The 23,412-nt window shown below is 47.1% G+C and overlaps 1 protein-coding gene across 1 annotated transcript in view; it reads left to right on the forward strand.

Moving 5' to 3' along the window:
• Positions 1–23,412, forward strand: part of Mki67 (marker of proliferation Ki-67) — a 96,539-nt gene that overhangs the window by 48,090 nt on the left and 25,037 nt on the right. The window contains exon 5 of the mRNA XM_013021881.1: positions 23,204–23,400. Coding sequence (XP_012877335.1) covers positions 23,204–23,400 — 197 coding nt within the window. The remainder of the gene's footprint in view (positions 1–23,203; positions 23,401–23,412) is intronic.

Raw genomic sequence — 23,412 nt, forward strand, 5'->3', positions numbered from 1 at the left:
CAGGCAAAGGACACCAATCCCGTACTGCCTGGACCTGGGCATGGTTCCACATGCTATATTGATGGTCTATGCATCCTACCTGCAAGTTTGTTTTTAAGTGGGATGAAATGAATATGGCAGGGAAAACACACACAAACCCTACAAACTTTTGCTGTTTTATTTCATCCAGCATATAGCAACCCTAGGTACACAGAAGCGTTCTGTGGAGGGCATAGACAATGCTCTGGTTGTATCTTCCTGGGTAGAAAAAAGTACCACCTTTTCTTGTTTGTTTGTGCTAGTACTGGGGCTTGAATTTAGGACTGGCCTCATGCTCTCATTTGGCATTTCCAGGCAAGTCTATAGAGCTCTACATTTGACCCACAGCTTCTCTTCTGCTTTTTGGTGGTTAATTGGAGATGAGTCTCACAGACTTTCCTGACAAAGCTGGCTTCAAACCTTGATCCTCAGATCCCAGCCTTCTACATAGCTGAAATTACAGACATAAGTCTTTTTTTTTATGTCCAAGACTGGACTTACACTTGGTACCTGAGGTTTTTGTTCCTTGGCTGGTGCTCTACCAACTGAGATATGTATCGAACTCAAAGGCACAGGTTTTTTAAAAAGATGCACACTAGATCATTTTCCTAACCCAAAATATTAGAATAATGAAAATACATAGTCAAATGCCTTCACTTTAACTAATAGGTTGTGATGGCTACTTATTACACACTTACTTGCAGATTCAAAAAAAGAACAAATAACAAGCCCAAATGCTACCAATTTGATTTTGCTGATTATCAAGTTTTTTAAACAAAGGCTAAACTTCAAGCCAGGAAAATAAATTATATATATATATATATATATATATATATATAGTTAAGGTAAATAAAGCTATTTGAACAATATCTTCCTTCTGAAGAAGTTACATGTAATCTAGTGTTTTAACATTTTAACAGATGACACCCTCAAATATGGCTAAGCCACGCTTATTCAATTCTGTTCAACTACTGGTGTGAAATTTTAATCAAAAAACTCAAGAGCTCATTCAAAAAAGAAATTAGTGAAAAAAAAAAACTTTGGTCGTCTCTCATCAGTGAAAACTGATTTCGTTATGCAAATTACTGCTATGAATATTAAACCACTGATGAAAGGGTTTTAATGAAGGGATCTTTTGTTTTGGAAATGCAAGGGTATATGCTTTAATTTCTTGCTAATTTACTGTTCTTTGATAATGTTGGAATTTTCCCCAAAGTGGCTTTGCTGATGGGTTTAATACTGTGAATAGAACTACAGACCAGCAACGCTGCTCTGACAGCTTCCCACGTGTAACTCCGTGGCGTGATTTGCAGCCCCCTATGCACAATTCTATTAGGGTGAATTTTGTCTACAGGGCTTTGCCTGAAATGAATTCTCATTTTAATGTTAGCCTCCTGCAGTTTTTAATTTTTAATCTGTAATATGAAATTGCAAATTTTACAAACATCATTTGAAAAAGCCACTAGGACAGAACCGAATGCCAAAGTTTACATATTGCCTAATTAGACTGTTATGAGAGGCAGCTTATCAATGTCACGCCAAAGATCATCAAAAAATCCAATTACTAATTTGAAAAACACATATATTTATAGGCTCATTTTGTTTCATTTGCATCCGGTTAGCTCAATAATTGTTTTCAAATTGTACCAAGGCTAATAATTTGGGTTTAGCTGGTAATGTACCTGAACCCACAAGGTGGGCCCTGCCCCGCTGGCCACAATCAGTGCACAGGCTGTCCTGTGAGAGAAAAGAGACCTCCTGCCACGGAAAGTTCCAGTCCCCAGGTGCCCTGCAGAGAACTCTGCTCGAAATGGAAAGACCCTGAGGCAGAGAGGCCAGGCTCTGGCAGGTCAGGTCTGAGTCCTCTAAAGATAATTAAGGGAGAGGGAATAGGCATCTGAGAGAGGGTGGAGACGGGCCTGGAGCCGGGGAGAAGGACCGGGTCGGGTCGGCTGTGACCGACCTCCAGGGCAGGGGCTCTGAGTCACTGAAGGAGAACAAAGCAGCGTCCTGCAAACTTTGCCATTACCATCATCTATCACACAGAAACAAAGACCAGCCAGGCACCAGTGCATGACACCTCCAGAGGCTGAGATCTGAGGATCAAGGCTCAAAGCCAGCCTAGGCAGAAAAGTCCATAAGATTCAACCAGCAAAAAAGCAGGACACAGAGCTTTGGGTCAAGTGGTAGAACACCAGCCTTGAGAAAAAAAAAAGAGAAAAGCTAAAGGACAGCATCCCTACCCTGTGTTCAAGTACTGGTGCACACACATCTGCACGTGTGGTGCACACGCATCTGCACGCGTGTGCACACGTGTGCTCCCACACGGAATCACGGCAGCAGGAACCCCCAGAGCCCCTCCTTCCTCACTTCCTGGCAGCCTAGGCTGAGCTCACTTCCTGGGACCACCCATCCTAGCCCTCCTTCCCACAGGACCTGGAGATCAGGTGTGCCAACTGTACAGGACTTCCAATGGGTCTCAAAAAGTCATAGAAGACTTGAGGCCCAGAATATTCAACAAGAATTCCTTAAGTTAACTTAAGGTCCAATTGGAATGCACTTTCCACCAATCCAGTGAGGACGGGGAACAACCTTTTAATAGTTTGGGTCAATACAAAAAAGTTTCACATTGTAATCTGCTGATATGTTTTAAGTCTCTTTTATTTCTAAGTTACACACTCCTCTCTTTTTCTTCTCCTCTCACTTCCTCTCTCTCTCCTTTATTGCTATCCATGCTTCATTTTATTTATCTTTAAATAAACAGCTCTTTTACCATGTAGAACTCCCACATGCATTTATCCTGTAAGTTTCCTTCTGGTTTTTTGCTATGCTTCTGTGGGACTTGTCTTTTCCCATCTGCTTCATAAGAAGAACTTTTTCTATAAAGAGTTTTCTAAAGACTTTAAAAATGTCTTGGCCTCTTGTTTCCAAAAGAGTGTTCAATGTAAATACTACAAACAATTCAAAAAGAGGGATAATTAGCTGGAAGACAGTGACTCATACCTCTAATCCCAGCTACTCAGAAGGGTGAGATCTGAAGATCACAATTACAAACCAGCGCAGATAGGAAAGTCCATGAGAACCCTGTCTCCAGTTAAGCAACCATTATTCTATGTCCTTTGATCCTGCTCTGTGTGTGTGTGTGTGTGTGTGTGTGTATGTGTGTGTGTATGTGTATGTGTGTGTGTGTAGTTTGTGTGTGTGTTTCCCTCCAGTGTGACTATGGGCACTCAGCCACAAATAGATTAGGGGACCATATAGGGACAAGAGAAACTGGCATGGATTTGTGAAGCCTCTGCAGCTGCCCAAACTTGTGGCTGTGCAGGGAAGGGCTGGTGGTGAGGGCAGGGCATGCACGGGACACTGGGAATCACGATGGGGCCCGGCTCAGCGGCCAGTGCTCAGGAGCCCTGTGTGCTTCTGAGGAGTCATAGGAGGGATAGTACTGGAGAGGCCTGGCGCCCCACAGACGCAACACGTGCATGGAAGCAGCCAGTCCCAGGCTGAAGCTGGAGGAGGTGGGTAGGAGCCCAAATCCTGCAGAGTGCAAACCTTGGGGCCACCTACACGGCTCTGTCTGTGTTTCCAGGTCTCCGGCAGCCAGAGCAGCATTGGGGGCTTCAATGGAAAAGCTGGACTCACAGAAGCCAGCTTCCTGCTCTGCACTTGGTCTAGGCTACTCAAAGACCCTCTCCGCTTTTATTTATCTGAATAAAAGGCTTTGTGAGTAAAGAAGACTGGCGGACACCACATCAAGGTTTAAAGATGGAAGATGGAAGTCCAGCAAAAGCAGCAAGGGACACTGTGCACGCTCTGTCACTGGCGGCTTGGAATCATCCCGTGCACGCCGTGGGAGATAGTTTAAATGACCTAGTACACACAGTGAGAGGCAGTTTGGAATGATCCCGTGCACACAGTGGGAGGCAGTGTAGAATAATCTAGTATACACAGTGGTAGACAGTGTGGAATTATCCAGTACACTAGCACCAAAAAAAGGAAGAAAAAGAGCAAGAAAAAGAAGAAGGAAGGAAGGAAGGAAGAATGGAAGGAAGGAAGGAAGGAAGGAAGGAAGGAAGGAAGGAAGGAAGGAAGGAAAGGAGGGAGGAAGGGTGGGAGGGAGGAAGGGTGGGAGAAAGGGACAGAGGGACAGAGGGAAGGAAAAGGAAGGAAGGAAAGAAGGCAGGCAGGCACAGGTGGCCCAGCCAAAGGTGCTCCTTGAACAGCGTCCTGCACCCAGCCCCTCACCTCTCTGAGGTCAGGCTTCTTCTAGTACGCCAGGACTCTTTCTTTATGAAGCCAGAAGAACATTCCTCCTGATTTGCTGTTTGGCACTGAAACTAAGAACTCTTGTTTTTAATAATGATGGTTGCTGAGCTCTGAAAAGTCTGAAGCATAAACTCAAGTTTTGATTTAGTGGCTGTAAAAATGCAGAAGTGAACACAGCCCCCATCCACTGCCTCAGGGCCATTTACAGCCACATCCTGTGTCTATACAGGACCTTGCCGTGGTGGAAGTGTCATGGTAAAAGACAGCCATTCAACTTCCACTGCCTCCTACCTGCTGGCTCCAGTCTGAAATGAAGGAGGTCCCAGAATAGAGGGGGTTTCCTGTGCACATCCATAGGGGCTTCTCTTGGAGCACAGATATCTGTTCCTCTTGACAACACCATCCACTTCCCCAGCAGCTGTACAAGTCTCCTCTCCCTTCCTTATTACCCCCATTCCCCAGCAGTGAGGGACAGGTCGTCGGGGCCAGCCACCAGCTAGGGAAATGTAAGCAAGGGGGAGGCTGCCTTGGGCTTCTGGATGGAAGGTAATTTCCCACAACAAATGTTAATCCTGCACTCCTCTCACTCGGGGTGATGGAAGGGCATGGGGCATTTGCTGCTGACCTGTACATATCAGGGCTGGCTACAAGGGAGCCCGTGGGAGGGCACAAGAGAAGGCAGGAACAGGCATGCTTTGAAATGCACATCCATGATTCTGATGCAAAGAGACGAGAGGTGATTGGTTAGCATGAGCAGAGGCCAAAGAAGAACAAGGGCGTGGGAGAGGATGAACAGCTGGGCACCTGGGGAAAATCTGTCAAACCCTCATGTCTTCACCCACTCTTCTGGGGCCATGCCCTCAAACATAGGCTCCCTGGGCTGAACAACACTGAAGGATGTGCTATCTCTTCCCCTGCTAGGCCCAAGAGAAAGGGACCTGTGAGAGACACACCCTCAGACCCCAAGGGCTGCCCAGGCCCTCTCACTGCCCGCAGCAAGGCCGACATCACTGGCCTTTCCCTCTTCATCAGCCCCTTCACCCCTTCAATGGGCATTGGGCTTCCTGCCCTCCACACCCAGTGGGACAGAATTCGCAAAGCCATCTCCTCTACGTGCACAAAGTCATGAAGCTGATGCCTTGGGGGAGATCAGGAAAACAGGCTGGAAGAGATGCTGAGGAAGGCTCCTGGAGAAGAGCATGCTGGTCTAACTGGGGTTAAAAAGAGTCCTAAACTGGGCTTGGGGTTGGTAGAGCTACTGCCTGCAAGGCCTGGAGTTCACACTCCATCTCACACACACACACACACACACACACACACACACACACACACACAGCCATAAATAAATGAAAATGACCTTCAGAAGGAGGGTGGAAGGGACTGGAAGGGTACCTGCCTTCATGAAGTCACTGATGCCCATATGTTTTTTCTTTGTTTTTTTTAGAGGGGGGTGGTGTTGGGTGTCTTGTTTTATTGCTTTTTGGTTTGGGTTTGGGCTTGCGTAATTGCTTTTATCTTTTCTTCCACTCCCCCACCTCCCCCCATATTTTGTCTTTCTTCTCCTTCTTGATCATTAGTGCTGTCTGTGGTCTATACCTACTCAACTCTCCTCATCTCACCTCCTCCATTCCCCCCACCAACACAACATCAACTGAATGATTTTCTAGTCGCCTCACTCCTCTGTCCAATTAACTTCTACCTCAAAACTCAGCTCCCACCCTTTCTCACTCCATTTAAACAAATATCTAGTATTGATCTAATAGGATTAATTCCCCTCCATCTCCTTCCTTCTACCAAACTGCCTAAGGAAGTTCTTCTTAGAGCGTGATGATGCACCCTAGATCCTGTATCAATCTAAAAATATCAGAGCAGAGGCAGTGACTGGTCTTCAATAGAACTTAACCAACACAAGGTCACGGCTAACCACCTGCAAGAGCCTGGGAACCCAAGTGTCCTCACTCTGACAGGAGAAGAATCCTATACCCAGCGTTCTAAGTCCTGAAATCAGCTACCTGCCAATCCGTAGACCACCACCCAATAGTAAATCATCTCAAGCTGAGGACCAGATGTTTTTATAGGTGAATTCTTTTTTTTATTCATTTTTAAATTATTTTTGTGTTTATTGTAAAGATGCTGTACAGAGGGGTTACAGTTACATGAGTAAGGTAATGAGTCCATTTCCTAGCATTGCTACCCCCTCCTTTGTTTTTCCCTACCATCCTTTCCCTCCCCACCTCCTGAACTCCTCCTTCCTCCGCCAAAGTTTTAAAGTTCATTTTCAACATGGTGTCTTGTACATCTCATTGCTACAATGGGTCAACCTGTATCCTTATTTCAGCATTTTGTTATTTCTCTTCCCCTCCTCAAATTAGAAAAATGTATATACAGGATGCAGGGCACTGACATCAAATACAGTGAAAATAGGGGTTTCATAGGTGAATTCTATCAGCTCTCCAAAGAAAAACTAACACAAATACTCCGCAAACCCTTCCATGAAATAGGAAAGGAGAAAACATTACTGAGCTCCTTCTTTGAATCAAACATTACACTCAATCCAAAACCAGATAGAGATGCAACAAAAATAAAAGAATTATAGACCAATCTCGCTGATGAACATTGATGCAAAAACTCTCAATAGAATCCTTGCAAATAGAATTCAGCAACACATGAAAAAGATGATACACCATGATCAATTGGGTTTCATCTCAGAGATGCAAGGATGGTTTGACACATGTAAATCTATAAGTGTAATACATCAAAGAACCAAGAACAAAAATCACACATGATCATTTCAACCAATGCAGAAAAAAAGTCTTTAGGAAAAAATTCAACATCCTTTTTAAGCTAAAATCTCTGAAGAAGCTAGGAATAAACAAGCATACCTGAACTTAAGTCCAGTCCAAGCAAGCCCTGCCTCCACATCAATCCAGGCAAATGGAGCAGAATTGCTGCTAGAAAGGAGTTGGGAACAGGCAGCCTCTGATGTATGAGCCTTCCAGGAGAAAAGGTTATTCTAATTACAACCAACTTCCTCAACACATTTTCCCAAGTTCACCTGCATTAAATTGAAAGCTAGCAATAGACATGCATAATTGCTCAGAGCCCAGGGCTGTCTCCGTTTGATTACTACAGTTATGTGTGTAAACTGATAGCCTGGAAAATCCACAGAAAATCATCAGAGTTTTTCCCATGAAAGTGGATTATGAGCTAGGGGCTCGGATGAGTGCTTTCCTGGCCTGCAGTGAGTTGTTGGGAGCCGATTCCTACAGATGCTCCCCGGTGTCCACTGGGATGTGGGTCTGGCATAAGGTAACTCCCAGCTCCTGAGTTGCATCTTATGTGTGGTGTGTTCTTGGTGAGGGCCTTTTCCTCTTCCAGCTGGGACAATGGATTTTGTTCCTGGAAAGTTGATCTCAATCCCTTTCTTTGATCCTTTAACAATCTATGGGGTATTTGGACCCAGCTAAATTTCTATTAATACTGCTCCATCCTGAATAAAGAAAACACGCGATTTGCAGGAAGAGGTCAAAGTCTTAGAAACCTGTTTCTTTGTTGGGACAAAAAAGGCCAGCTAAACATAGGCATCCCTAATCTCCCCTCAAACCACTGAACAAAAATGAAAACAGGCAAACAGGAAAAAATTTTACAACACTGTGAAGAATAAGAGAGACTCACTAACTGCCAGAAGATTCTGAAAGCTGGAGGCAGGTAGACAAGTAATGAGTGGCTGGGTACCCTTCCCCCACTGAACTTGGAACTTAGTGGTCTGTGTCCTGAGAGCTAAGGAGGCTGGGGGGGGGGGGAACAGCACATCAGACCCCTCCCAGGAGGGGAGGGAGGAATTAGAAGAATAGGAAGGCAGCTACCATCCTCAGCTTCCCTCCCACTCTGCTCACTGGGGCGCTGTCCTTTCAGATTACAGGGGACTCTGGATCTCAACAGCCAGATTGGCAACCAGGCCGCACCCTTCAGAAAGGGGTAGGAGCCTCTCCCTGGGACAATCCAACCACCAGGTGGAAGGAGAAAACCAGAGATGTAGTCATGGTGTGGGTGATCCAGCCACCAAGCCCCCATGCACAGCCCAGGTGCCCAGGGATGCCCAGCAGCAACTTCAGAAGTGAACACACAGGAATTACTGGAAGGTGAGAAATGCAAATAACACAGAAGACAGTGATCCACAAAAATGGTCAGAAAGAAGCAATTCAAGGGAATCTGAGAAATCCTCTTTTTAGTACCCTCAGGGAGATGAGAGCAAAACTAGAAAATATTTTAACAGAGCTGAAAAAAATTTTTAAAAACAGGATAAAGCAAAATGAAAAAGAAGAAGACTGGGTAAGAAAAGTAACAGATTAAGGATGCAGATAACAGGAGTTACCAGGAAGAAGGGACAAGAATAGAAAAGGGAAATAACTGGCAACATCATTCTAGAATATGTCCCAAACCACTCAAGTCCAGATAGCAGTCTGACAAGCTGCTCAGACACAATTGAAGAGGAATGGCCCACAGATGGGCTCACAATGGTGAAAATCCAGAACTCCAAGGACAAGCAGAAGATCCTGCCAAGTGCCAGAGAGGAAAAGGCAGAGCTAGGTCCCAGCTGATTTCAGGCATCTTTACAGCAAAACTGGCAACCAAAAGCTGGAAGACCCCAAGGGCTCCAACATCCCACTGAGAAGCTCCTCCCACCTGGGTGTGAAGGATAACAGCACTTCTCACACACAGGAGTCATAACTTCACTCTCTGAGTAGATGGGAATGCTTAAGAAAAAAGAATACAGGGGCTGGGAAGGTGGCTCAGTGGTAGAGTGCTTGCCTTGCATGCATGAGGCCCTGGGTTCGATTCCTCAGCACCACATACACAGAAAAAGCTGGAAGTGGTGCTGTGGCTTAAGTGGTAGAGTACTGGTCTTGAGCTGAAGAGCTGAGGGTCAGCGCCCAGGCCCAGAGTTCAGGCCCCACAACTGACAAAAAAAATCTTTTAATAAAAAATAAATAAATTGTTTAAAAAGAAAAAAAGTGATTCCAGAAACATGTGCTCCGAACAGACCGTGTAGGCTTGCAGGAACATGCCTCTCCCAATGCCACACATGAGCAGCAGAGAGAGACGGGGTTGGAGGGGAGAAGCCTGCGGAGGAGGTGGAGCCCAGTGGGAGTGTTTTAGGTTATTGGGAATGCGGCCTTCCTTGCAGAGGATTATGGGACCCCAACCTCTTCTTTCTTTTTCTCCAGACCATGAGGCACACATTTTGTTTCCTGCCATAGTTTCCCATACAGACCCAATACAGTGAGGCCAACTGGTCTTGGAGTGGCACTTCTAAAATCAGGAGACAAAAATAAATGTTTTCTCTGAATAAGTTGGCTGTCGCACATTATTCTTTTAAAAATTAGTGACAGAGATGACAAACTGTTTTCATTTTGACGATAGAAAAATTTAGGCTAAGAAAATGAGGAAGCAGACTGAACCCAGGCGTGCATGATACTAAATGTCTGTGTAGGTCTTCACTAAGGCCCTGCAATTTAAACAGCTTCCTTTAGAGGGAGACCGAAGGGGGAGGTGTGGGAAGGGATGGCAGCCTGCTTGAAAACTAAATAAAGTCTAGAAACTTCTTTCCGAAGCCCTTGGAGTATGTTTCCCACATATACACTCCATAATATTTGTAATGAAATGTGCTTAATTAAAATTAATCATTCAAGCCGGGTGCCAGTGGCTCACACCTGAAATCCAAGCTACTCAAGAGGCTGAGATCTGAGGATCACAGTTCAAAGCCAGCCCAGGCAGGACATCCATGAGGCTCTTATCTCCAATAAACCACCAGAAAACCAGAAGTAGTGCTGTGGCTCAAGCAGTAAAGAGCTTGCCTTGATCTGAAGAGCATGGACAGTGCCCAGACCCAGAATTCAAGACCCACGACCACCACCAATAACAACAACAAAAACAAATTAATCATTCAAAGTCCTGTGCATCACTGCTGCAAACACACCACCTGCAGCATTGCAGGTCTATTTCTGCCCAGATGAAAGGAATAATTAGCATGTCTTAAGGCTACCATAGTCCAGCTCATGTGAAAAACAATCCCAGCACTAAGGAAGGTTTGATTCAGCATTTCCATGGCCTATTGAACTTGGGATGTGTCAGGTTCAGCAAGGTCTTTCCTGGCTGTGCGGCTTCTTGGAAAATCCAGCACTCGGGCTGCATGTGGCAAATCTTCAGGCAGAAAATGCGCCCTGGAGAGTTTCTCAAAGCCCCATGGTAGGGTGGGTCAACACACAGTCTGAAAAACTGTGTTTGCATTCATTCACATCACAAGCCTGGCATGAGTGTAACCATGAATGAATCATCTAAACCCAACACACCTCTAACTCTAGCTACTGAGAAGGCCAAGATACAAAAATTCAGATTCAAAGTCAGCCCTGGCAGATAAAGCTGAGAGATGCTTATCTCCAATTAACCAACAAAATGCCATAAATGGAGGTATGGCTGGAGCGGTAGAGTGCTAGCCTTGAGCCAAAAAGCGAAGGGAGAATATGAGGCCCTAAGTTCAAGCCCCACTATCAACACACACACACACACACACACACACACACACACACACATTCTAAAAGGAGGACCCCTCCAAAAGGGATTAGGACTTCCTGAGGTCTGATAAATCCTAGGACTTGGTGAGCCATTGTATCAGCTTGCTACAGCTGCTATAACAAAATGGTGGCACAGCATTTCCTCGCCATTCTTTCCTCTGCCCCATCTGTGTCCTATCTTTCCTCATAAGGAAACTAGTCCTCTTGGAAGAGACCTACCCGAATGACTTCATTTTAACCTCAATTACCACTCTAAAGATTTTACCACAAAACAGTTGCATGCTTGGTACTCCAGAGTAACTACAACATAGGAATTCTGCAGCAGGTCAGGAGCACAATACAACCATCGTCTCCCATGTAATACCCAAACCCTCCAGCCATGAGGGGTAGGCTCCAGGACCCCCATAGGCACTGATACCCTCAGATTGTCAAGCCCTTTTTATAAAACATGGGTTCTGCAGCTAACCTGCCCACCACCCCCATACTTCATCCCTAGAATACTTACAAGGCCTGATTCTATGCAAGTGCTTTGGAAATCACCATAATACTCTAGTATTTAAGGAGTGTTGATAAGGAAAACATCTGTGTGTGTTAATTATGGGCACAGTGTTTTCCAAACATCTTTGGTCACTGTTGGTGGAGTTGGAGGCTGTGGATGCCCCACACACTGTGTGCACTGTGTTATTGCTGCTCCAGGACAGGTTGGGTGGGTCAGCAACTCCATGATAGGAGGAAAAAAAGATGCCCTGTGCCCCTCGCCTGTGCTGCCTAAAGGCTTGATTCCTTGGCCTCTGAAGCTGCCTAGGAAACTGTATTTCTATACAATGATGATATTATGAAAACATCCAAAGTCTTGTCACCCTTGCAGAAGCTTAGAAACGAACCCAGTTCTTTTGCATTTCTAATTGCACAGCAGTTAAGATAGCTAAGGTTTTTCAGGAATAACATGGCCATTCCATAGATAAATACTCAAGAATCCAAACAAAACCAAACGCTGGTGGGAACGTGGGGGGAAAAGGGAGCCTTCACACACTGTGGGTGGGAATGTAAACTAGAGCACTCATTATGGAAAGCAGTTTGGAGATTCCTCAAAAAACTGAGCATAGAACTATGCTATGACTCCTGAGTATTTATCCAAAATAAAAAGTCAGGATACAGTGAAGACACCTGTACAAGCATGTTCATTGCTGCATTCTTCACTCTAGACAAGATGGAAACAGCCCAGATGCCCTACAATGGATAAATGGATCAAGAAAATGTTACACACATATATACACCATGGAATATATATACCTATGAAAATGTATTTATATGTATGTGTATGCTCACATGTACACACATACACACACAATGGAATTTTACTCATCCATCAGGAGGAATAGCGTTATGTAATTTTCAGGGCAATAAATGGATGGACTTGAAAAAATTTTATGGAAGTAAATAAGTCAGGCTCAGAGAGACATATACACAAAAACATATTGACTAAAGTATGGTGTGTGCAGGCGAGGATTCCAATGGTGTAATACCAAAATGAACTTGGTGGTATTCCAAAATGAATACCAGGCACCTGAAATATATTATTGTGGGAGAGAGAGGCCAAGAGGTGGGGCAGATGAATGGAGAGGGGAAAGATGGGCAAATACAGTCCATCCAAGGTACATGGGTAACAATGGAGTCAGGTGACTTGAGGGTATGGGAGAGATGGAAGAGAACGTTGGAAGGGGCAGCACTGATCAAGATGTACTGAAACCCCTATATACAGCTAAGGAAAGGAAAGGAACAATACATCATAGAAGAAAAGGATATTGTCCATGTCTCAAAATCATCTCTAGATGTTGGCCTCGGGTTATCTTAGCTGTTCGAGCACAGACAAGACACAGACTGCGTCCCGCAGCTGTTGCACTACAGACTCACGAGCACGCAGCGAAGCCGCACAAATCCCAACTCACCTCTCGCAGCCTGCTAGAACTCGCAGCTCAGGTCCTCCAGGAACTGCAGGAAGCTGCCAGCTGCCAAAAACAAACAAACAAAAAAAGGCAAATTATCCTGAGAGGAAAAAAAAACAATCTTGTCCTTCAGCTGCTAGCAAGAAGGACTGCAGAGCCAGGTGACTTTGACCCCAGCTCTGGACCAGCCAGTCCCGGACTGCTTCTGGACTATAGAAGCTGTTAACATCCTGGGCTGCAGGGCCCAGAGGCACCCAGGGACCCGCCTCCATGGTCAAGGCTGCACACGGAGAGGCAGCCCCTGAGGGCGAGTGCCCCAGAACCGCCCTCACATCCCCCGGTCCTGACTACAGTGGGAATATCCACAGCACCTGGCACAGCTCTCCTGGTAGGTCAGGAGGGAACTGAGATGCTAAGTGGGGAGCCCGGAACAGGCTTTTGGGGGGAACTTCGGCTATTCTAAATCACTGTACGCTCCACTCATGAAAACACACTCCAACATCCACACAACCCTCTGGGTACCCTTTTCCATCAACTCAGGGCCTGGGCACTGACTGTCCCTGTGCTTGTCCGCTCTAGGCTGTCGCTCTACCAACTTGAGCCACAGATCATTTCCAGCTCCACTGCTTGTTAACTGTACATGAGACTCACAGACATTCTTGCCTGGGCTGGCATTAAACTAAGCAGTTCACAGCTCTTAGCCTCCTAAGTAGGTAGGACTGCAGGCATGAAATGGCTTCTGCTGTCAGTTTTGCAAGCTGTCTCCAGTAGAAAAGAACTAAACATCACTGCAATAGGGCTCGGCTCTTCCCAGACCCGTGTGGCCACCCATGCTGAGCCAAAGATTGCCACCAGATGGCAGCAACACTCAGCCTCTGTTGTGGCTGGGGACAGGGACTTCAACCCCACCCAGGGCCTCTCAGGTGTGTATCCACCCTGTAGCGGATGTTCACCCCAAGGTGAGTGTCCACCCTGCAGGTGAGTATCCATCAGTATGTGTCCACCCACAGTGAGCATCCAACCACAGCGAATGTTCACCCAGTGTGTGTCCACCCGTGTGTGCCCATCCCACAGTGTGTGTCCACCACACGGTGAGTGTCTACCCTGCAAGTATGCACCCACCACATGGTGAGTGTCCACCCCATAGTGTGCGTCCACCATACGGTGAGTGTCCACAACACAGTGTGTGCATCCACCCACAAGTGTGCATCCACCATACGGTGTCTACCCCACAAGTATCCATGGTGAGTGTCCACCCCACAGTGTGTGTCCACCCCACAGCGTGCGTCTACCATACAGTGAGTGTCCACCCAAGTGTGCATCCACCATACGGTGAGTGTCCACCACACAGTGTGTCCACCACACAGTGAGTGTCCACCCCACAGTGTGTGTCCACCCAAGTGTGCGTCTACCACACGGTGAGTGTCCACCACACAGTGTGTGTCCACCACACAGTGAGTGTTCACCCCAGTGTGTCCACCACACGGTGAGTATACACCCCACAAGTGTGTGTCCACCACATGGTGAGTGTCCACCACACAAATGTGCGTCCACTATATGGCGAGTGTCCACCCCACAAGTGTGCGTCCACCATACAGTGAGTGTCCACCCCACAGTGTGCATCCACCATACAGTGAGTGTCCACTCCACAAGTGTGTCCACCACACAGTGAGTGTCCACCCCACAGTGTGCATACACCATATGGTGAGTATCCACTCCACAAGTGTGTATCTATCACACTGTGAGTGTGTACCCCACGGTATGTATCTACCCCAGTGTGTGTCCACCACACAGTGTGTGTCCATTCGCAGTGTCCACTCACAGTGTGTGTCCACCCCGCAGTGAGTGTCCACTCACAGTGTGTATCCTCCGTCTTTACCTTTAGCCCATGGCTTGACACATAAGGAGCGATGTAAGCAGCTAAAATCCAGATGGCCAGCTGAGCAGATGCCCAAATTAGCATAATGTTGTAGGCTCAAGTTTTCAAATATAGTTAGTACTATTAAAAGTAGTAAATTAATCAGGACAAATCGCTCAGTGTTGCAAATATCAAGCCCATTTCAGGCAGCCTTTCCTTGCTGTTGGAACAGCTGCCTTTCAGAGCAGTAGCACGGCGGCAGCGCCAGATGGCGCTGGGGTCTCAGCCATCGCCACCCCAGTCCATTCTATGTCCATTCTATTTGTGCATCTGCCCCCGTGGATGAGCTGGGCGCTGGGTGGGTGGGATGGGGTGGGGACTGTGCACTCCCCGCACACACACACACACGGGGTCTCAGCCACCACCCATGACCTACAGCAGATGGTGGAACCTGGGCTGGTGAGCTGGACTGATTCTTTGCTCTTACAGTCCACCAGCCCCCGGAGGGCTGCGTTTGTGTGAAATGTCAGCCTTCCATGCACTTTCAGGTTTTGAGTAGAAATCTCTTTTCTAAGGAATCGCCCTAAGAGGGTCTGAGGCTACCAGCATCTCAAATTAAAGCAGGACACCTTTGCCCAGCCAGGACACTGGGCACCCACAAGGACAAAGGTGGCTCTCCACGTGCCACCCAGACACCAACTTCTGAACCGTTACGCCTCTTCCTGCCCATGCCACCCCCAACCGAAGGACCCCATTCCTAAGTTCCTGAGGCTTGGAACACTTCGTTTGATTTGATTTGATTTTTCTCACGGGAAAAGTTAAAATACCTAGAGATAGAGCAACGAAATGAACCTCGATGTTCCCGTCACACAGCTTGTGCAGTGGACACTGGGCACTATCGGTGTGTATCCTCTACCTGCTTCTCCACACAGAGCACAATCAACCTGCTCCGTTCCCCACCCCCAGGGGGACGAAGGGGCAAACCCCTGGCAGCGCAGCTCCTCCTCCATGAATACTCCAGGCACCACCCGCAGACAAGCATCCCTCCCTCCTGACAAGTGATGCGTCCGTGCTACCACCGAGAGGATTTCCTGAACAGCATCAAATACTCACTCGGTATCCAGACGTCTCCAACTTGCTCATGGAAATGTTTATACCTTGTTTTTCCAAATCAGACTTAAAGCCCACAACTTACATCTGATTGACTTAAAATAGTTTGCATTAGGGTTACAGTGTGCATCCAGTGAAATGAACAGCTGTGAACTGTAGAGGTGTAAGGCTTCTCACAGCTGTGAGCACCTTGTGAGAGCAATGGTCTCCTTCCTCTGGAGAATTCCCTCCTCCAGTGAACCTGCCACCACCCCAACCTGGGACCCCACCCAGGACCCCAGATCTGACATCTGAATTTGAACTCAGGACCTCGTGCCTGTAGATGCTCTACCACTTAAGCCATATCCTCAGTCCTCTGGGGTTGTATTACTGCTCAGATAGGGTCATGCTGACTTTTTGCTCAGACGGGCCTCCTACTGTGATCCTCCCAATATGCACCTCCCGAGTAGCTGGGATGAGAGGTTCACAGGGAACCTCGCCTGCTTCTTTATTATAAAGAACATAAACTGGGTCTGATTGCAATGATTGTTTTCCTAGGTTGTGAATATAAAAAATAAAATGCACTCCAGGCTTTTGGTGGCAATATGCTTTCAGTTATCTCTTGCACACACCTAAAAATGAAATAGTTATCAGAAGCCATGTCTAACTTTATTTTTATTTTTGCAGGGGAAGGAGAGCAATACCTATGTTTCAACTCAGGGTCTCACAACTTGCTCAGCTGACTTGCTTTGCTAGCACTCTACCCTGAGAACCAGGCTTCCTGCCCTGCTTTTTGCTGGTTAATTGGAGGCTGGCCTCAAACTCCTGTCCTCTGATTCCAGCCTCCTAGACCACAGACGTGAGCACTGGCTGTATGTTTTGCAGTATAGCTGCTTCCTCTGTTTGCACCAACAAAGCCTGAGCGTCCCCATAACCCGTGCCATCTTCCCTTCAATTTGAGGCAGTCACGTATGTGCCCCTGTCACAGGGTGTTTAAACTGCACTTCCCCAGCACACGCCCATGGCTGGAGCCTGTCATCCTAGCTACTCAAGAGGCTGAGATCTGAAGAACAAAGTTCAAAGCCAGACCAGGCAGGAACGTCTGTGGGACTCTTTAGTTTCAATTCAGCACCAAAAAAAAAAAGGTGGTAGCGAAGCTGCGGCTCAAGTGGTAGAGCACTAGCATCAGGCAAGCAAAAAAGCTCAGGACAGCACCCTGGTCCTGAGTTCAAGCCTCACAATTGGCACGATTGGAAAGAAAAGCACTTTCCTACAACATTGTGAATGATGTTTTGTTTATTTAGACCTTTCATGCTGCTCTTGTTTCAGCAAAAGACTCTCCTTACATAGACAGCAATCTGTTTTCCTTCCGTGGCTGTTCCAAGGACCCAAGAGCACCGTCAACATGGCCCTCGCCCTCCCTGGCCGGGGTGGCCTCCTCCCACTCAGCACCTGGGCCTTGGTTTCTCTCCTCAGCAGCCTCACCCCCTCCCCAGAGGCCATGACTCCATAGCCATGGTCAGAGATGCCCATGAACTCAAGCCAGAACTGGAGGCACAAAGCAGCCCAGGGAGCGTGCGGGCTGGGGAGGGTACCCCTAAAGATCTGCCTGGGGAGGTGGACCCGGTTTCAGAGCTGTCGGCAGGGGGCAGAGAAGAGTGAAAGCAGACACAGGGTAGCCAAGGTGCTGGGGTCTGTTCTCCACCCTGGCAGGTTCCTCACCTCCCAGCAGACAGGAGTGGCACGATGCTGTGCACCGCACTCCAGCAGCACACAGAGAACCAGAGTTCAGTCCCATGGCTCCTGGCAGCTGGGCGGCCCCCTGGAGGCTTTTCTCCACGTTGTGGTTTGGTTTGGCTTTCTCCAGAGCACGCGGGTGAGGGCTGCAGGTAACGCGCATTCTAGGGAAAAGCTCCCATGGGTACGGGCGCAGTTCAATGCAAAGCTGCACAGAGGCCACATCCCTGCTGTGGGCACTGTGGGGAACTCCTTGTGAGCCTAAAGGTCCCAGTGGGCTTCTCTTCCCTTCCTTTCCTTTCTTTATTCTTTCTTTCCTTCCTTCCCCTCCCTCCCTCCTTTTTTCCTTCCTTCCTTCCTCTCTCACTCCTGTAAACTTGAGACTTAAAGAATTTAGACATATTTGGTGTGTCTTAATTCATAGCAGTTATTATTTTTACCAAGGACCACACCCTCCCAGTATTCTGCACAAAGCCCAAAGCCCTTTCATTGTGACTCCTGGGTCCTTAGGTGACCCCAGAAACTTTTTTTTTGTTGTTGGTTGTAGGGCCTGAACTCTGGGCCTGGGCACTGTCCCTCAGCTCTTCAGCTCAAAGCTAGCGCTCTACCACTTGAGCCACAGCACCACTTCCAGTTTTCAGGTGGTTTATCGGAGATAAGAGCTCATGGACTGTCCTGCCTGGGCTGGCTTTGAACCGTGATCCTCAGATCTCAGCCTCCTGAGTAGCTAGGATTACAGACGTGAGCCACCAGCACCTGGCTCCCCAGAAACTTTTGGGAGTACCCTTGCTTCTTTCCATAACCAGACATTCTAGAAGCATCCTGCCCATTTGCTGCTGAGGCCCAGACAGGCCATTTCTAAAGAGAGAAGCCTGGTTCCTTGTGGTGGAAAGTGGTTATTTCAAGACCATCATCGGGAAGGTAAGGAAGGAGCTGCACATCTATGGGACACACTCAAGTGTCTCTTCACTATGATGAATGGCCTGACACAGAGTGCTTTCCAAGAGAAAGGAATGCAGGGCACCAGTAGCTCACACCTAGAATACTGGCCATTCAAGAGGCTGAGATCTGAGGACCCCAGTTTGAAGCCAGCCCAGGGAAGGAAAGCCCCTGAGACTTTTATCTCCACTTAACAAAAAGTCTAAGAGGTGGGAGGGAGCCAGACGTGAGTGAAAAAGCAAGCCAGAGAGTGAAGCTTGAAGAGGAGAGCCACCGGGGAAGAGGGGAGGTGGTGGTGGGGGAGTGAAAGGAGGGCAGAGGAGGGGGGGGGGGAAGAGGGGGGAGGGCCTTACTTTGCTCCCTGCTTGGGCTCACTGCTGTACAGGTGGAGGTAACCGTGGTGGAGCACCCACAGCAGCAGGAAGACTGGTCTTCCTTCTTCTAAAACAGACCGCCCAGCACCCAGTGACGTAAGGGCCACCCTGGGCCACACCCCTTAAAGGTTGCGCCACTACTGTCACCACCCTGGGAACAAATTTCCAACCTGGACACATATACACATCCTATTCAATCTATAAAGAGATAATATCCCATGTGATTATACTGACATTTCCAGTTAAAAACAAGCTGGGGATAATCTGGGTCGGGCTGCATTTGTGAAAGATTGTGGGCTCTTCCCTCTGGCTCTCTGCCCCACACCCCACGTGTGGGCGCTGATTACAACCCGGGCTTCCTCTGGCGCCAGCGGGAAATTCAAACCACCTCTGCTGCGGGGCTGCGGCTCTCCCAGGCCCCACCCAGCTGCCACCCACCCAGCCCAGCTGCTCTGGGCTCTCCTCCCAGCAGACCTACTGGGAGGATTGGCACCTTCTGCAAGGGACAAACACCTCCCCAACACCTGAGGTTGGGAGACCAAGTCCTCCTGTGTGTATGTGTGTGTGTGTGTGAGAGAGAGAGAGACAGACAGAGACAGGCAGAGAGAGAGAGAGAGGCACAGAGAGAGAGACAGACAGACAGAGATAGAGACAGGGAGTGAGACAGAGAGAGGCAGAGTGACAGAGAGAGAGAGAGAGAGAGGTGGGATCCATACTGGGACTTGCGCTGAGGGTCTCCTGTTCTTCCCACTCAAGGTCAGACTCTCATTTGGGCCATACCTTCACTTCCCCAGTTTTCTTTTTATTTTATATGTGAACTATTTTTTCTTAAGCTGAAAATAATTTCTGTTCTCAGTGATGTCCGCATAGTACCCATGGGCTTTTTATTCTGGCGGAACCTATGGGTTCACAATGACATTAATATTGCTGTCAAAATAATTACTGAAAATGTAACATGCTCCTAACATATATTTTCTTGGGTCGTTTTATCCTAGGGAATGCCTACCTGGACATGTGCTACAAAATCACTAAAAGGTCTTAAATTTTTTTGAATTCTTCTTCTCTATGTCGCTAGTCTGTGGCTTGATACACAATTTAATTTTCATTTCAACTTTCAGAGTTTTCTTTTTTATTTTTTCTTTTTTGGTAGGTCATGGGGCTTGAACTCTGGGCCTGGGTGCTGTCCTTCAGCTCTTCAGCTCAAGGTGAACACTCTACTGCTTGAGCCACAGCGCCACTTCCGGTTTTCTAGTGCTTTACTAGAGGTAAGTCTCACAGCCTTTCTTGTTCGGGCTGACTTTGAACCATGATCCTCAGATCTCAGCCTCCTGAGTAGCTAGGATTACAGGTGTGAGCCATGGGTGCCCAGCTGGTTTTATATTTTTGTAAGCATTTACATGGTAATACTCAAAAGTACCAAAGAAAGTAAGTGTAGAGAAATCTACCTTCCATCTCTCTTCTCTGACTCTTGGTTTTTACATTGTATGTTTTGTCTTTCCACAGTTTCTTTTTAATAAGAAGTAGGTATAGAATTCTGTCTGCCTATATTTTACATTTGCTATTTGAAATCTTTTGGAGGATAAATTGACTGTTAAAAGACTGATTAAATTTACCAAATCAATTGACAGGTCTGGTACCAACGATGTTACTTTGTTCAAGATAAATAAAATGGAGATGGAGAATCTTTCACTGCATTGTATTATTGTCTGGTTTTGCCTGCACAATCTGGTGTTTCAGAGTGCTTATATTTATGGTCTAATGGTTATGCTTAAGCAAATTCCTTTTTATAGTAAGTTAGTCTCTTGGTTTTTCCATTCTGAAAATCAGCTAAACTCTTCTCTTTCTCAAAGAGGAGCTGAAGTAACATTCCTTTCCTCTAGGTGCATACCAATAAGACAATGAGGCTCATGTGCTTTCCTGGGACATTTATTTCATCGTTCCTCAGCTCTAGTGACTGTATACATAAGCACTCACACTCTCAAAATCATATGTTGTTTCCATGGAAATGGTCGCCTCAGTATTATGTCATAGTTTAGATCTGGAGCACCTCCCCACCCTCCTAAAGGCTCATATGCTCAAGGTTTAGTCTACAGCATTGGGAGTTGCAAGTTCCTAGTTACTGAGATCTGGCCCAGAAATGTGTGGTATTTTTTAAAATTAGGTTATCAATTATCATTGTGATAATCAGTTATATCTATTGGCAGTGTTTACATCTCTTACCACATACATTCATTACATTTTGTGCTCCACTTCAGGAGCTCTTTGAAACAATGGTGTCATTGGTCACCTTTTGAGTCTCTGTTGCCCAACATAGCAGGGTGCTCTACCACCCCTGACATACCTGCCCCCATCCCCCACCCCCCTCTTGAATCCAAGCCTGTCCCTATGGGATCCAGGGTGTCCACCAGTACCCTCTCTTAGCCTATTTAACTTACATCTTTCCATTTTGAATTCAAATGATCCTGTTCTGTCCTATTCTGGAAGGCCGGTTATCCGCCTTTCAAATCATCTTTGAAGAGAGGGTTGTAGGTCCCACTCTGCTATTTGCCCCCACTACATGTGACAGCCACCCAGGAAATTTGCGTAGAGAGCTCAAGAGTTCTCAAACTTTACACGTGTTTTCCCAAGGAATCCAATAAAGTCTCTTTCAATAATCCTTGGTCTCATGACTGATTTTAAGTTCTAGGATATCTAGGGAACAAAGATTTAAATATTTATTAAAGAAATCGGAGCTGGGCGCCGGTGGCTCATGCCTGTAATCCTAGCTACTCAGGAGGCTGAGATCTGAGGATCTTGGTTCCAAGCCAGCCCGGGCAGGAAAGTCCATGAGACTCTTATCTCCAAATAACCACAGGAAAACCTCAAGTGGTGCTGTGGCTCAAGTGGTAGAGCGCTTGCCTTGAGCTGAAGAGCGCAGGGACAGCACCCAAGCCCAGAGTTCAAGCCCCACAACCGACAAAAAAAAAAAAAAAATCAGCAAGAAGAGTTTTGAGATATGAATAACTAGCAAATAACACACAAAACACTGATCAACAATCTGAAAAATGACAATTAAAAATAGTAAGCTAAGTGTTTAAACTTACTAATAATACTAAAATTCAAATTGAAATGGTATTCTATTTCTGGCTTAATCTACTAGCAGAAAATTTTAAATGCTAATTTAAAAGCTGCTATAAAACGGGCATTCCCAGGCAATGAACTGGGTAGAAAAAACAAATGTTACAACCTTCATAAAGCACCTGGATCTTCAAAGCTCTCTATTTAGAACACAATCTAAAAATCTATAAACAGGGATGTTCTCAAAATGTTCACCACATTTGTACTCTAAATATTAGGAAAAGTCATATATGTATAAGCAGAAGAAAATGAGGTATCCAAGTGATGCCTAAAGCCAGTGAGAAAATGGTACTAACACCACAGAAAGGTTTCAGTAACTTAAAATGTTTGTTTGCATATATAGAAACCTAATAAAAACTACAGAGAAATCATGATTCTGATGTGTGTCTGTGTGCAACCATCTGTGTGTGTATAACTTATGGATCATAAACTCAGATTTTATTGGGAATGCACCCTTGAGTCAGAGATCACAGGGATGGGGGGGGAGCAGGTGAGAGGGCTGAGGGGCAGGGTCTCCTAGACACTTTTTTGGGCTAATTCATCAGGGGTGCAAGTTTCTCGTGGCCTGTGAGGATTCTGGAAACTTCCCAGGTCCACCTCCTCCCTGGAAGGCTTTTCCTGCCCCTGGGCCCCTGGGTGTCCAACCCCATATTCCTGACACTGCTGGAGTCTGGGGGGTGGTGTCCAAAGAGCCAGAAGCCGGTCTGCAAGGGTTGTGGGAGACTGTCCTTCCAGCTGCAGACGTGTTATGTACAATAAACACACAAGTTTAGAATTCAACAGAAAGCATCCACACAATGGTTTGCCAGAAAACACCTTTAAGGACAGGCTTTCCCGGAGGTTGGAGAGCCCTGACCCTTCCCTCTGTCTTGCCTTTGATTTCCTGAATCTTCTTAGAACTGTCGGTACGTAGTCTATAGTTTGGGGTGAATAAAACTTCTAGCACCTTCTAGTTCTAATTTAGCTGCCCCGGGGGACATGGGAAGGGAAACAAGCTAATGATGCCCCGTCAGGGTCCTAGCTTTCCTGCCCGGCCCGGCCTGGAGAGGAGCCCCAGCCCCGGCCCCCCCCCCCCAGCCCCCGGGCCCGGCCTTCCCCGCGCCTCCGCGGGAGCCTCCAACGTCTGGCCCCGAGGTTTCCTTTCGTCTTGAACGTCAGTCGGAGCGCTGTCTATCTGTACTTACCCTGTGGAAATTAAACCTAGCCGCTGTCCGTCTGCAGCGCTGAGCGCGTGCTAACACACAATTTGCTCTAATGAAAATACACACAAGCCATCCGTTACAGGAAGGGACGCCGAGGGGCTGGAGCGGGAACCACGCCCTCCGCCGGAAGAACCTCCGGAAGAAGCGCCGGAAACGCAGGACCCCGGGCATGCAAGCCCCGCCCCCTGGAGCCTCTCCACCCCCACCTCGCTCCCTGCCAGGCTCCGTCCACGACCACACCCACTGCGCCCGCCCACTCCCGCCAGGCTCTTCCTATTGGTCTCTCGCCAC

The sequence above is a fragment of the Dipodomys ordii genome, unplaced genomic scaffold (genome assembly GCF_000151885.1).
Source record: "Dipodomys ordii isolate 6190 unplaced genomic scaffold, Dord_2.0 Scaffold58, whole genome shotgun sequence".
In the NCBI taxonomy this organism is placed as follows: Eukaryota; Metazoa; Chordata; class Mammalia; order Rodentia; family Heteromyidae; genus Dipodomys; species Dipodomys ordii.